This window comes from Siniperca chuatsi, linkage group LG20 (assembly GCF_020085105.1).
Source record: "Siniperca chuatsi isolate FFG_IHB_CAS linkage group LG20, ASM2008510v1, whole genome shotgun sequence".
Lineage (NCBI taxonomy): Eukaryota > Metazoa > Chordata > Actinopteri > Centrarchiformes > Sinipercidae > Siniperca > Siniperca chuatsi.
The window spans coordinates 14,127,307-14,142,411 of NC_058061.1; the positions used below are offsets into that span (position 1 = coordinate 14,127,307).

A 15,105-nucleotide genomic window follows, 5' to 3' on the forward strand; every position below is an offset into this window, starting at 1 on the left:
TCGTCAGTCTCTCCTGCACTCCCCGCTCACTGGAGGGTGTGGGTGACTTGAGTGCCAGGAGAGCTTTGAATAACAGAGAGAGAGGGGAGAAATAAAAGGAATAAGCACCACAAGCCCTCAGTATTCCAGCAGCAAAGAGAAGACACAGGAATAACCATGCCTGAGCCAGTCCCTGCAGGTATGCAGATACTTTTTGTGAAAGCATAATTAATTGTAATTAGTCTGGAGACTGGGTTTCAGTGGCAATGTTGATGCTTGAATTTGGGTTGCCTGTTTTGGTTGGAGGTTTTAGTGAGTTATATTTGCTTGCAATAGTTACTACTATAATACTTTATATCTGAGGATGTTGCAGGAATTGATGGATTGTATAAAATGTGATTTTTTGGTAAGAATTATTGTATTTTGGTACCATTAGTGCGTAATAAGAGATTAGATGTATTTGGGGAAGAGCATGATGCTTGTCATCTGATTGCTAAGACACAAACAAATGACAAAATCTAGTTGAGATGAAAGTAGATTAGTTTAATGTTCAGTCTTACATGTTTGGGGTGACCCACAGTACAGTAGTTGCAATAAAACAAAAATATCAGATAGCCTAATCGCTGACTGTAACTGCAATGCAAGTAAAGAAGGGTGTTACATTTTCACACAGTTTCACACAATTCCTCCTCATTTGGGAGCAGAACTAATTTGTACACAGCGTGACAAAAGCTAGACAGTACAGACAGAACAAATAGCCATAGTGTAAAATTAGATTAAAATGAATATCCAATGCTCAACATGACATTAAGTCAAAATGTTGATATTAAAATGGCATTTAACCTAAACAGAGAAGTACTTTAAAATATACAAAGTGTTAATTTATAATTCTGATAAGCTCTGATAGGCTGTTTGTTGTCCCTTGTTGCTAAAGATTCACCCCTAATGGCATTTAAATTACAGATGCTAAACAGATTTGGTATCTTGTAAAGACAAAGATTTTGCCTCTTTGCCTCCTTGTTGTTAACAAGCCCATAAAGGATATTTGAAAGGCCAAAAATAATCACATAGCCAGTACTTCACAGTAGTTAAAAAAGAACATTGTGATCACTTTTAATACAATATTCACATATTTAAATCATCGACATTTTATCCTTCATTTTTCCTAAGTTAGGACATGGAAAATTTTTAGACTTTTTAGCAAAATCCAACATCAGTGTAAACAATTACATTAACCCTGACCCTGATAATAATGCAATATTAATAATAAAAAAAGCAAACAAAAGTCTGATTTTATATTATTTTTGCAAAAAGTTGTTCGGGTGAATGCTACTTTCTCATAAATAGTTGTCTGTTGTCCTTCACCCTTGTGGAGCCATCTGTCCTCCACTTTGACCCTGTGTGGCTCTAAATCACTGAACTGGCAGTAACCTAAGATGAGAAGCTATCATAGCGGATGAGTCTGTTAGAGGAGTTGAGTTTTACAGGCCAAGATTGTGGGAAGAGTATTGAGCCTTTCAAACCCCTTCATCTAATTGCTCCTAATTCTGCTTTGCACTATTTGATTATTTTTCTCTGCATCTATCCCTGGGCTAATCTTTTTACAGATCTCAGCTAGGCCCTTTTTATTTTTATCCCAGAAACATAACCAGGCACTACTTTTATTCACCATATACAGCCACAGAATTTATCCATGTAATATGGATACGATTCCACTTTGCTTACTGTATGTCTTTGCTTATCACCCAGCGCTCTGTCATTCTGTGCAAAGCTCAACTGCAAAGCTTTCAGTATGAGGGTCATATTACCTTCCACTGTTAAATTTATAACTCTACTTGATGATTCTTAGAAATGCAAATGGGATATTTGAAGAAAAAATATATTTTAAACAGCTCAGTGACTATATAATGTATGTCTTACTACAAGTGGCAACATTTTCACCACTTATTTTCGCACAATATGAATTATTTCTGTGTGAGATGAGTTGAAATGTATTCTGTGCTGCTTCACTTAACAGCCAGATCTGCCCTCAGCTAACAGCTAAAAATACTCAGCAATAACCCCTGACCTTCTCTGCTTTTTTAAATGTTTTTTATTCCTAGTTCATAGAGTTTCACACACCCGAGCGTATCAGGTTTTGCTGTAACCCTTTTGCAAACCCAGCTGAGCTAAATCATAATGTAATCTGTCACTTTCATCCAGAAAGTTCCCTCATGGTCAGCAGGCCTGATACTCCCTCCTGAATGTGATGAAGCTCCAATGTAGTCAATCAAGCACATGACAGTTTTCTAGTCAGTGGTTGGAAGCGATGATATGATTCATGGTTGAAATTCCTTTTCATCATTTTGACGTGATAAAACACTATGAGAGCAAGTTGAGCCAAAACTGCTTGGCGAAGTTTCTCCACTTCCCCAACACTGTTTATCTTTATGATGCAAAAACCATAACATGAAATGATGAAATGATGGATCTTCTCTTGGATAATAAACCATGCTTTAAAGGCACAATCTGAGATCCAAAATGCATAAAGAAAAGCTCCTTCACTCAAATCTGAGACAATAGTGGATATAAATATAAGATCTTAATTCATTAATCTATGAAAATTTTATCAACTTAAATCAGCAAGTAGACATGAAACCTAAACATCTATCCAGTTAACTGTCATTACAAAAAACTTTTTTATTCTCTTCAAAAGAAGTGAGGTTGACATCATTTAAATGGAGATTTCAGACCTGTTTGTACATCATTTTTAGCATTTGAAGCATGCAGGCAGGGTAGATATCAGAGAAAATTGTTCAAAATTTTCAAAAACATTTGTTTGATTGTTTAAACCTTCAGAGACACTCAATGTGCTCCTCCTGTGTGGCACAAACTTCACACTGATTGAAACTACACACTGCAAATACCTGTAACTTAGTAGAAGCAGATGATGTGTTGCTGAGATATCGTCATAGACTTTGTTGCATGCTGTCTAGAGACACTCAGAGATCCTTAGAGGTTTGATAGGTCAGGCCACCCGAATTTTTTTTTAATGTCTGGGTCGTCACACACACAGCACATCAAGCTGTCAGTGGTAAACATGGAGAGGTAAACAAACAGTGAGGTGAAGACCTGCAGTACCTAAACTGACCATGAACAAACACCAAAACATATTCCTAACTCATTTATGCTTCCAGAAATAAACTGGTAAGGTAACTGAGGAAAAGATGTACAATATATAGTAATAGAGAACTTAAACCAAAAATACGGAAGAAAATAAAAGAAAGAAATCTCGCCTAAGGAAACAAACAAACAAACAAAAAATTCCACCCAAGCATATCTACTAATTATACATCTACCACAACTCTGACAACTTTGCCGATGTATGAAACCGCAGACAGTCTCTGAGGGGAACATTTAAACTGTGAGGAACAGCTGTTCAGAAGTTCATTACCCCGCTTTATCGCAAACATGTTGAAGATGATGAAGATTCTCACCCTAAGAGGATTGACTTAGCAGATGCAGATGCAGATTTACACTCAATGCAGGTGTTAAATCCTCTCACAGGGTGTATGAAGTATTTACACCAAAGTCTCAGAGTGTGTAGTGAGTACCATTTACAAATGTTCTCTTTTCGTACTGACAAAGTAACACACTTTGTTACTCTTAGGCTTTTGTTACTTAGAGCTCAGAGACTGTTATGTAAGAAGCCATATGGGGTAAACTAGTTGTACACAAATGCAGTTGTAGCATTAAATACTATGCTAATAAGATATCACCTGTTTGCATGAGAATCCAGATTAGCCCAGTCTATCTACACTGCTGCATGTGAAAGGATAAAGACATTTAATACATTATGAGCATTTTGACAGAACAGAGAGACAAAATAATCCTGATTTAATAATAATAATAATTTCTCAAACAGCGTAATGTAATTTCAACTTTTTTAGCAAGGAGTTTATGATAAGCTAAGTGGATATTAAAGCAAGTGAGGTGAAGTTAGCCTGACTATTAAAGGAAACTGTGTTCAGCTTAAGAGAACCTGGCATGACTTCAGGGAGATCATAAGATACCGTCCCTGGCCTTTACCAGCTACTGCAGTGACCTCCGTAGAGACACTCAGTGGGTTACCAGCACATATCATGTAAAGGGTTGTCTCTATTTCAGTTCAGAAACCAGATTTAGGCCTCAACAATTACACCCACAGCGCTCTGTCTGTTAGCTCTAAAGGAACACATCTTGCCAATCAGTAAAGAAAGAGTGTTATATTTCATCAGTATCAGTTTCAAAGTTTGTGCCAGAAGTTACACAGCTTAGTAGAAATTTCAAAGGTGGCCTTTTGCCTGGTAGGTAGTATTTTAGATTTATAGTCCAAGATTACTAGCTTCACCGTGAAATCTGATATACCCTAAACATTCCTGAAATAACCTTTGTATATAAATCTAATTAACAGACAAACATCCAGTTAAATATCATAAACTAGGTGTGATTAAAAGTGAAAATATGGTTCATCATAAGATCATCATCACTCAAAATCATTTAAAATATAAGGGACACCCCAAATTACGGTAAATGGATGGAACAGTATTGTCATAAGCGATGTGTTTTTAATTTGTATAATTGTGTACAAATACAGTATGTGATGCATGTTTCTAATCGTCTTCTTGTCCTGTTGCTGTTTCTATTTCTCAGCTAAACCGGAGGGGGAGGGTAAGTCAGCTGCTTCAAAGAATTTGCCTACTGACCTTTTGTGTGCCTTATATTATTGCACAGTGACTTGATTATAGCTCTCACATTTTCACTTTTGCTCACATATCATGTCAAGTGCCCTTGTCAAGCAAACGCAGGCTCTGACTGAGGGTGTGTAACCAGCTTGCACCAGTTCTTCATTTATGAGCTTTATTTTTCAGGATGGTATCTTTATTTTATTCATGTATTATATGTCTATATTTTTACCTTCAGGCATTTTCACTGAGATTCTGTTATACTGTACATTATCAGATTACTGAAGCTGTTTACTCAACTGTCTTCAAATTATGCAACAACACAGCCATATTTGAGAGTGGTCATGTGGTCTGGATTTTATGTCTTACACACTGATAAAATCTATTAGCTCAGCTGTTATAGTGTGTCAAATATATGTTTTCCATTGGGGCTACCATGGTATTACTTTTCATTTTCTATGTCTGACAAAAATCCACTAATTTTAGCCCCAGAGGAACCAACTGAAGAGGGTGAGGGACAATGATTTTCTTTTTCTTTTCTCTCTCTTTTTTTGTGACGTTGAGTGATTCAGTGCATTCACATGGTGTTAATACGTGACATAGAGTGGGTTTGAGGTTGAATTGAGTGTTGAACAATGCATTTAAACTAATCAGTCAGGGTAATTATCTGAATAATACAGAACAAGTGGTCTATAACCCGTGGTATAGATAAAAAGTTGAGCAATTACTGAGTCAAGAAGATAGGCCTATAAGTCAATCACATCATATGAGACAACATGAAGCTGCTGAAGGGGTATAATGGAATTATTATGCCGCTTGGATTCAGCGTGTTTGCATGTTTTAGCTAGCCTACAGCATGCGTCACATGTGTTAGCTGAAACTACATTTTGAGTGTGTGGTAACAGATTTTATTTCCTCAATGTATTGTATGTAAAATCAGTGGCATCATGTGAATACATTTTTTTCTTTCTGTTTTGCTGCCATGTGTTGGTGACCTGTCTAATGGAAATTAATCTTCTTGCCTTTCCTTTAGTTGATTTTGAGATGTTTAGCATGTCAGACTTGTTCATTTTGGATTGTAGAGAAATGATCCATGTGTACTAAACAGACAAGACAAGCCATCTGTGTGGATTTTAATAGACACTGACTGACTGCAACTGGATGCATTTTCCACATCTGTGAACTCTGTTTCTCCCAGTGACCTTTGGGTTACATTTCACTGCAGGCATGTGAAGTGTGAGCAAATATCTGCAAGTGTTCTCTGTTTATGTGTTTTGGTTAAGTTTTGTCTTTGCAATATTCCCTAATTTAATGTTGTCCAGGTCTCATTCTCTTTCTGTTTTCAATCACTTAACCATAATTTTTATTTGCCCAGCTATACCGCAGTCAGAAGAAGATGGTAGGCACCTCTTAGTGTCAGGGAATAATACACACTTTCTATTAACTTTCTCCTCAGCTTCCTCAATTATGTTTAAATCTAGTGAATACTTACAGTATATATTGGGGCTCAAGCTAATTTTCATTAATATTCTTTAGATGCATTCCCAGCAGACGGAGGAGGTAAGGCAGAATCCTGTACATTGAATGTTCTGGTTTAATATGTCCGTCTGTATAATCCATCTAATGTATTCACACATGAGTGCATAGATGTTCCACTCTGTGTGAAAATTACAATATCTGCATGACTCTTGTATGTTTTATTTTCAAAGATCTTTCAGGTTGGTTTTGTTATGTATTTTTGTACACCCCAAAAATACATGAATTAGTATGCAAATAAAAATATAACATATGCTTTGGTTAAATGACTGCTAATGGTGTTATGACATGGATAACAAGGTTATACATTTCACATTGTATACCTCATGTTGTTTTTCATCATTGGACTGATATATACATATACTGTATAGTATATGCTATGCGTGAACTTAGTCTTGGTTTGGTTTTACAGTTTTGTAATTTACTGTACAAGTACAGTACACAAGCATATACTGTATTTTAAGTTCTAGTTTCTGTGTGCATCTGCTGTTGTATGTATGTTTATATGTCCTATTTACCTATATATTTATTTCTGCATGCAGTAACACTTAACATGTCAAAGGAAAACACTTTAACTTTTTAATACAAGGTGAACTGAATATTGGTGAATTTTTATGAAATGTGATGGCGCATGGTGCCTCTTTTTTTACGTTTGTTTACTGATCTCTGTTGCGACTGTGCGTCATCTCTTGTGCAGCAACAAGCATTTGCTTCCTAGCTGCTTTTTTTCAGTTATGTTTGCTTCCTTGTCTGCAGCAGATTCAGAAGCTGATGGGGATGGTAAGAAAAGAGCAATGTGTCTGTCGATAATTTACTTTTGCCCCTCCAAAAGTATGGTTTGAGTGTTGGTATTATGTGCTAGTCAAGATGTCACATAATATATGAAGTGTTAAGTGAACCAGGGTCTATTTTATTATTTGAAATCATTTTGACTACTTCAATTTGGACTGAAATTACAGCATGAAAAACAGTTCAAATGGCTTTTAACAATTTTTAAAAATTTGTTGGTTTCCATAGTTGTATGTAAGTCTTCTTTGGCTAGACACGTTTGTGAAAATGCGATTCTCTTTGAATGTTCTTCTAATTGTTGACTCACTATTACCAAAGACAAAGTAACACTCATCACAGTGAACTCATCACAAGTGTCAGTTCATCAGGCTGCAAGACAAATTGTATTGTTTAAATAAAATCTTTCTCTGCCATGGTATACTACAGAGCTACTAGCAAGATCCCAAATGAAAAATGTAATATAAATATGCAGGGTGGCTCTGCTTGCTTCAGCACTCATATTTTACGGATCCCATGAAAATCCCTGCTGAAAATCGCCCTCAGAGCTTGCAGCTTCTTGCAACTCAGTAATAGATACCCTCAGAATAAGCCACACCTCAGGCCTACAACTCACCAAATCCTTGGAAAACAAAAAGCTGACTAAAGTGGTCTCATTTGCAGTTTAGTACATGATGCAATCCTTGTCTCATTCACCTGTTGTGTTCTCTACCACTGGAATCCATTGATACTGCCAGACACGTCACTGACAAATTATGCTGGTTATGTTCTTTCAGCAATTCAGAATTTGTTTCTCCATTTGATGAGTGCTGCCCACCCCATCTGTGACCTCTGATAAAAACTCTCTTTTGCCTCTGTCCCTCTGGCAATTTAAGCAATGAGAGTGGTAGCCCAGCTGTGGTTCATGTGTAACTGCTATCACAGAACAATGGCAGCTGTTGCTGCTAAAATCCGAAGTGTCATCTGATGTGATGACACTTTTATAGTTGCTCTTCACTTTAACATTATGCAGTACTAGGAAACTGCAAGGAGAGCTTAAGCAGTGAAGTCATCCAAGATATCATAGTCAGCACAAACTCAATGCCTCCAAACTGCACAAGTTCTGTGTACTGGGTCATGACTTCCTTTCTCTGAAACCCAAAGGCCTGTAGATTGTCTTATAACTAACTAATTGAACCACGGTAATGTATTACAGCCATGCAGTGTGATTTATAAGTCAACTGTCTCAAAATAAGTGTTGGTGTTGCACCACAACTCAGGTTTTTCAAGTGAATTTTAAGAGCTGTTACTCACATGACAAAGCTGTCCCTGACTGCCGTGGTCTTTTAAGGGCACAGCTCCCAGAGCGATGCGTTGAACGTCTGCTCTATCTGGATTGATTAGGAGTAGATTGGATGGAGAAGGGTTGTGGAAGTGCCAGGACTTAAGAGAGATGAAAGCTGCTAATTCTTTGTGGTGCCCTTCAAATGTATGTAAAATGTCCTTTACCTGCTGTGCCTGAGGGGGGACACTGACATTAAGCTTTACCTTTTCCCTCTTGGACACCTGAGTGAGGCTTAACCAGAGGCAATAGTGGCAACTGCGAAGTCCATAATCTTCTATGCAGTGCACGCTATCACATGTTGAGGTGAAGTCTTTAGCTTTACCCAGATAACCATGGCCAAATTGTCATGGCTGCTTCCTTTTTAGGCTATTTGGCCAGTGTGGCAAGACTAGGTTGATGGGCTTTGGGGCATGCAGGGGGGAGGTGGGTGGCCACAGACCCCTCCAAAGGTGGTATGGCTGCTTTATGTCCTCACAACAAGGTTGCTATCTTGGGGAGGTTGGCTGCAGAGCTGGAACTTGCCCTGAAATATGGCCTGCTGAGCAAAGAGACCAGTCAAGCAGCCAGGGTGAGGTCATTAAATGTTAAGTTTGGTTATTGTCCTGGATGTCATCCTCATAAATTCCTTGGGGAAGGGTCCTGTGATGCTAGTTCTACCACAGCTTCTTTCCGTCTTTTTATCACTTCTTAGCATTTATGAGCGCACATCTCATCATCCTTCTTGCCAGTCATGAATGCCTGTCACTGAATGTGGGGCAGATGATCCAGGAGGAGCTCAGTGTGAGTTGTGACACATATTGTGGAAAGAAAAGACAAGCACAGTGGCAGAGCATGGCTAGGGGAAAAGTGGAGACTGAAACAAAGAAGAAAAAGGGCTCAGCAAGTGCAAACACTGCACGATAAAAACACATTGTGGTTGTTACTATATCAGCCATGTGCCTTTCGCAGTTGGAGCACCATTTCTGCCCACAAACAAGCTACGTTTAGCAAAATGCTAATTGTACACGGTAAAGTGATTTAATTCAGCATTTTAGCTGGTTGGTAGTATGGCTAGAAAGCTAGGCTAAATCCAAAGACGGCAGCTGAGTAAAGTTCAGAGGGAAACCTGAGGAGATGTGCTTTTCTTTTTTAGCACTAGTTTAGATGCCAGGACACCCAAGTCCAATTTTAGCCGTGGAAACAGGCTTATACAAAGACAAATCTGCCATTTATCTTAGTTTTATGAAATCATTTTTGCCATTTACACTACTGGAGAGGAGAGAGGTTTGAGGCATGGAGAAGAGAATGAGTACAAAAGATACACATTTTTTCATGCTTAATGGCTTTATCAGTGAGCTCCGTGAGAAAAGAAGCTAGGGTAAGACAAAAACAGCTGTTTCCAAAGCTTATATGTGACACCTGCAAATGCACAAAATGAAAAAAGAGGCATTGTCTCCTGGTGGCTACATATAGTTTTTGAATTTAAGTCGCTGTGTGGGAGTTGCTCTTGGGATATGATTTTATTTACAAAGAATCATACTGTATGTACACTGTGTAGGAGGATATTTTTACTTTATACACTAGCCATTGATTTTGGTTGGATTTTTCATGTCTAATATTTGTTTGATCTCCAGTCCTGACTGCAGAGTGGGAATTGCACCATACTGAGTTTGCTATCAGTGTGTCTATTAGAGTGGAATTTCTGTGTGGGAAGTGCTGATCATACCAAGACTGTTTAAAGCCATACCCATGGGGCTATAGTGTGTGTGGGGGGATTGTCATCACTTGGCCAACTGCAGACCGATTTGGGACACTTGCACCAGTATTGCTAATGAATGAATGTTAGAAGGAAGTTGCTGCCAATTTACAAAAAAGAAGTAAATTCCTGCCATGGAAACATTATGAATGTTATAGGAACATAAGAGCAAGTATACAGTTTGCCCAGAGTTGTATTAGTCTTAGGGTATCTTGAGAAGGAAATGCAACAAACTTTAAGTCACACTTCAGTGTTTTTTTTAAGCAGCCTGGGGTGCACAAGCTCTGTATGGGGTAAAGTAATTGCCTCCTTTGTAACAAGCAGCCTTGCGAGATCAGTCCAAAAGAAGTAATCAAGGTAATTTCAATTTATCCCATGTTTGGTGATTAATTGTGCAGTAATCAACACATTTGATTACTTTCTGTTTTGATTGATAACAGTCATGATCTTACCTCCACATGTAAAATTCAGTTTTGATTGCATTTCAGTGTGTGGTTTGTTAATGTAATAATTCTACAGAATAATCATTCTTTAATTGCTGTTTACTTGCCTTGTTTTATCTGATAAGTTTACACTGACTTATGGTATAGTATAACATGAAATTGTTATACTTCCATATATTAAATTGGGATATTTGCTTTTCCCATCTGAGGCAAACCCTGCAGAGGGGAGTAAGGGCAAGCTGAAGGCACAGTGCAGGACTGTCACTATCTACTGCATGCAACTGTGATGTTATGAACTGCAGATGTATGCATCCTATGTGTTGTTATGTCAAACATCATGCCCAATGAAGATGTCATATTTCTGAGCAGTTGTCTGTATATGGTTGATTAATTAATTAAATGGATTTGTTTGAGCAAGGTATAAACTAGGGGATTTTTCGAATACATAAAACTAAGCAGGGACTTGCACTATATAGTATGACTTTATCTAGATGCTAATGTTAATGCCAAATATGCATTGTTTACTGATTTGCACCTCGAATGCTAAATCTTTGATATGGGAAGAAAGTGCTGATGTACAGAGGTCAACAGATGCACTTGTTAGAAGTTTTTTTTACTTAGCACAGTTAGAGTTCATTAACACATTCTGGAATTTCTAATTGGTAATGATACTTTGCTGTGGAGATCATGTATCACTGGAACTTTTTCTTGCCTGAATACATGAAACATCCACGTTCCTCTCTTGTCCTTTTATGTGTTTTGAGCTGAGGACATGGAGTGTTGTACTGGTCAGATGACTTTGTGTTCTGTTGTTGTAGAAGCATTATACAGTATATGTTCGATGCAACAGTCTCATTTGCTTTCACTTTTTGCTACTGTACATACAGGATAACATGGGGGGAGGAACTAAAAAACAGAGTTCACAAATGTATAAACTTATGATTTTGGACAATTTTTAGGAAAGAATGGATGGATTAAGATTTAAGACATGGATTAAGACTTTACATATTTCTAATGTTATTAGTCAAGAAAAGCCAGAACATGACTAATTTTGCTTAAAATCAAGTGTAAAACTGCAGGAAGTAATTACATTTGTGATAAGCAAGAAATACATATATATAGTTCTGATATAGCTTTTTAAAAATGCTAATTTGGGACTTTTGGTAATGATAACTTACAACTAGAGCTAAGCAAGTAAATGCAACATTGTTTTTTATGTTAATATGTTTGCAGAAACTGTTTACTTAGTCCTTTTAACCAAATGCTGTTGGTTTATCATCTAGTGTTTGTTATTTTTCATATACCATATACTGTATGTACACAGTCTGTGTGTGCAGGTGTGAGTCAGAATTTTCCATGGTTGTTTGTCTGCATTTCACCGTGTCCTTTGCACTTTGGTTTATTAAATACTGTGGATGTTGCCAATGCCATTTAAGGGCTCTTGTATGTTTTTTTCAGTGCTTGTCTTAGTTAAATCCATTCAAATTGAGTAAGTGAACTATTTTCTTTCCCCTTCTTTTCAGATTCTGGCTCGACTGAGCTCACTGGGCTCTTCATCGAGAAGCCAGAACAAAATGTCGTCGCTGTTGCAGGTTAGAAACGCAACAGGATGGATGAATAATTGTCAAGACAGAGAGGAAACAGAAGCAATCCATAATGTGTAACCTGATTACATAATGTTTGTGAATGGCAGGAACGGATGTCACTTTAATAGCCAGGGTTGACTCGAGCACCCTGACAAGAAAACCCACCATGAAATGGCTGAAGGGCAAGTGGCTGGATCTTGGCAGCAAAGCTGGGAAACATATGCAGTTCAAAGAAACTTATGACAGAAATACAAAGGTGTGTGTTAGACAGAGACATTTTATGTACTGTGTGATCTGATCCTCTTCCTTCAGAAATAACTAAGAAGTAATTAAGTTATATCCCCCCCAAGATCTATACTTATGAAATGAAGATCATCAAAGTGGTCCCTGGAGATGCTGGGGGCTACAGGTGTGAGGTGACGGCAAAAGACAAGTGTGACAGCTCTACCTTTGAGATCTCTGTTGAATGTGAGTGAAAACTGACTCTGGCCTGCTGAGTCTGCCACAGATTCCATACATGCTGATGTTTTGATCTGATCCGGCCCTAATGTGCGTTCTCTGCAACTTCTCTTGTTACAGCTGCACGACAGGAGGAGCAAGCAGATATTTTGTCTGCCTTCAAGAGAGCGTAAGTCCACTGGGGTTTGCATTTCAGCCTGTCTCAGTAATCTACAGGTATGTGCGTGCGTGCGAATACACAAGAGGGAAACTGCATACATAGTCTATTTGTAATGTTTTCCAGTGTGTGTGAGTGTGTCTTTCAGCACAGGTGGTATATGACAATATAGTAAATTTAATGATGTGCCATGTCAGAAGATATGCCTGCTCTTGGATAGACTGTGTGCTCTGTGTACACTCAGGGATGCTGGAGAGGATGAGGGAGAACTGGATTTCAGTGCTCTGCTGAAAGCGACTAAGTGAGAAGCTGAATGTTATTTGGTTTGCAAAATTATCAAGCACACAGTATGATTGTTCCCTTTAAAAAAAGTTGCTTCTTCAGTCCCAATTCCAAACACATCCCTTTTCCTTGACTGACAGGAAGAAGAAACCTGTAAAAGAGGAACCAGAGGTAGATGTGTGGGAATTGCTCAAGAATGCCCATCCAAGCGAATATGAGAAAATTGCCTTTGAGTATGGTATCACTGACCTGAGGGGCATGCTGAAACGCCTGAAAAAGATGAAGGTCGAGCCCAAGCATACCGAGGGTAAGTAGGGTCAAGCAGGAGGTTAAGGGGTGGAAGAAGTAGAGGAGCATTTGAAATATGCAGGACATGAATTAGGAGGAGAGATTTTACCTCAGGGGAGGCGGAGAGGGAAGGACAGCAGGGGAGAGAAGCAGGCAAGAGGAAACTGGACACGGAAAAGGAAGGAAGGTTTTCGTGAGCTGATGAGTTGTTAATTCTTAATTTTTTCCAGCTTTCCTGAAGAAGCTTGAATCTTGCTACTCAGTGGAAAAGGGCAAGAGGATTGTGCTGAAGTGTGAGGTGGTTGATCCCGACATCCAGGTCAAATGGTTGAAGAACGGCCAGGAGATCAAACCCTCAGCCAAGTACATGCTTAAAAGCATAAACACGCGCACCAATTATTGTTAGTTCACATAGACTGTTTTTAGTGTCTTTTTTCACTGTGCAAGACATTTACTTAATTAGACAGTAGTGTAGTGGCAGACTGTATCATCAGTCAATCTCAGATAGGCTTGATGGGCAGTGTTTTAAAAATATCAAGCTAAAATTATCTGTGCTACAAAGTCATACTCTGAGACGATGCTGCCATCAACACATTTTATTTTTAGGTGGTCATAAGGAGCCTCCCAGAGGGTTAATGAAGTCACACTGCCAAAACACCATGTAAACTAATGCAGATACACACCCAGGACAAACACCTCTCCTTTCTAAGTTGGAATGTGAGGAAAATCTATGGCTCAGTTGAAAACTTAAATGCATAAATTGGATCTGTTAGATTAAAATCCAGTCTTTCAAAACGATCTGCGACATTACTTTAAGTTCAATTAAGCCTAAATTAAATGTTGAGGGTTTTTTTGTTACGATTATTTTAAGACATTTGTGCTAAAAAATCTCAACAGCTTGATGAAGGAATACTTCAGCACTCTGTTTGACCTTTAATCTGTCTGTCACTTTTCAAGATATGTGATGGAGGCAAATGGGACTTTCCGAACACTTACCATCAATAAGACGACCCTGGCTGATGATGCTGCGTATGAGTGTGTGGTTGGCGAGGACAAGTGTTTCACAGAGGTGTTTGTCAAAGGTGCAGCATCTTTTTTTTTGACAGTTTATCAGCAGTAAAAATCTAACGTAATTAATGTGAATTTGTAAACCTTATGGCATTACACAACATCCCTCTCTGCTCTGCCCAGAGCCCCCTGTGACCATCACCAAGCTGATGGATGACTATCATGTGGTTGTTGGAGAGAGAGTGGAGTTTGAGATTGAGGTGTCGGAGGAGGGCGCCCACGTCATGTGGTCAGTATTTCCATAATTTAGCATTATAGGCTCAATCAAGCTTGGGTCAACTTCAGTCTTTAATTCCCCGCAGAAGCAAAGCAGACATTTGTACAATTCAACTAGTTCTTGTACTCTAAACAGAGAAAGTCTGTCTGTGTGTCTTTATCATATAAAAATGTTTCATAAAATTACTTGGTTTTCATTTCCCAAACTTGTGGAGGTCACAGTTTGATGACAAGCTTTGAGATGTCAGTTTTTTCTAACAGCCTTCATACACTCACCTGCATCACCTTGGTGAATTTCGACCTGTTTCCACAGTTTCTGTTGTCATAATGTTGTTGAAGCACAACTTTCTTTCACTCAGTCCTAGATGATGATGGTGTCATCCACAGTACAGGCATGCATCTACCCCCACTCAGTTAAGAAACACTCAAGTATCAGGTTCTAAACTGACATGTAGCCTACTGCTATGGTACACATCACCGCTCTCAAAATGCCAGCTGGCCTTCTCTCTATGCACAAGATGCATCATTCTATTTTGTTTACCA

At 38.4% G+C, this 15,105-nt stretch overlaps 1 protein-coding gene across 10 annotated transcripts in view; it reads left to right on the top strand.

The window, feature by feature from the left end:
- mybpc2b (myosin binding protein Cb) overlaps positions 1-15,105 on the top strand; it is a 23,356-nt gene continuing 8,251 nt past the window's right edge. The window contains exons 1-15 of one of the 10 annotated variants that reach the window (XM_044178858.1): positions 1-178; positions 4,651-4,668; positions 5,169-5,192; positions 6,058-6,081; positions 6,219-6,242; positions 6,975-6,998; positions 12,030-12,098; positions 12,200-12,348; positions 12,443-12,560; positions 12,672-12,720; positions 12,953-13,009; positions 13,131-13,297; positions 13,509-13,641; positions 14,236-14,360; positions 14,470-14,575. In XM_044178858.1, coding sequence (XP_044034793.1) covers positions 157-178; positions 4,651-4,668; positions 5,169-5,192; positions 6,058-6,081; positions 6,219-6,242; positions 6,975-6,998; positions 12,030-12,098; positions 12,200-12,348; positions 12,443-12,560; positions 12,672-12,720; positions 12,953-13,009; positions 13,131-13,297; positions 13,509-13,641; positions 14,236-14,360; positions 14,470-14,575 — 1,109 coding nt within the window. In that variant the 5' untranslated portion in view covers positions 1-156. The remainder of the gene's footprint in view (positions 179-4,650; positions 4,669-5,168; positions 5,193-6,057; positions 6,082-6,218; positions 6,243-6,974; positions 6,999-12,029; positions 12,099-12,199; positions 12,349-12,442; positions 12,561-12,671; positions 12,721-12,952; positions 13,010-13,130; positions 13,298-13,508; positions 13,642-14,235; positions 14,361-14,469; positions 14,576-15,105) is intronic. The other 9 variants (XM_044178859.1, XM_044178861.1, XM_044178860.1 and 6 more) reach the window with 9 other exon arrangements.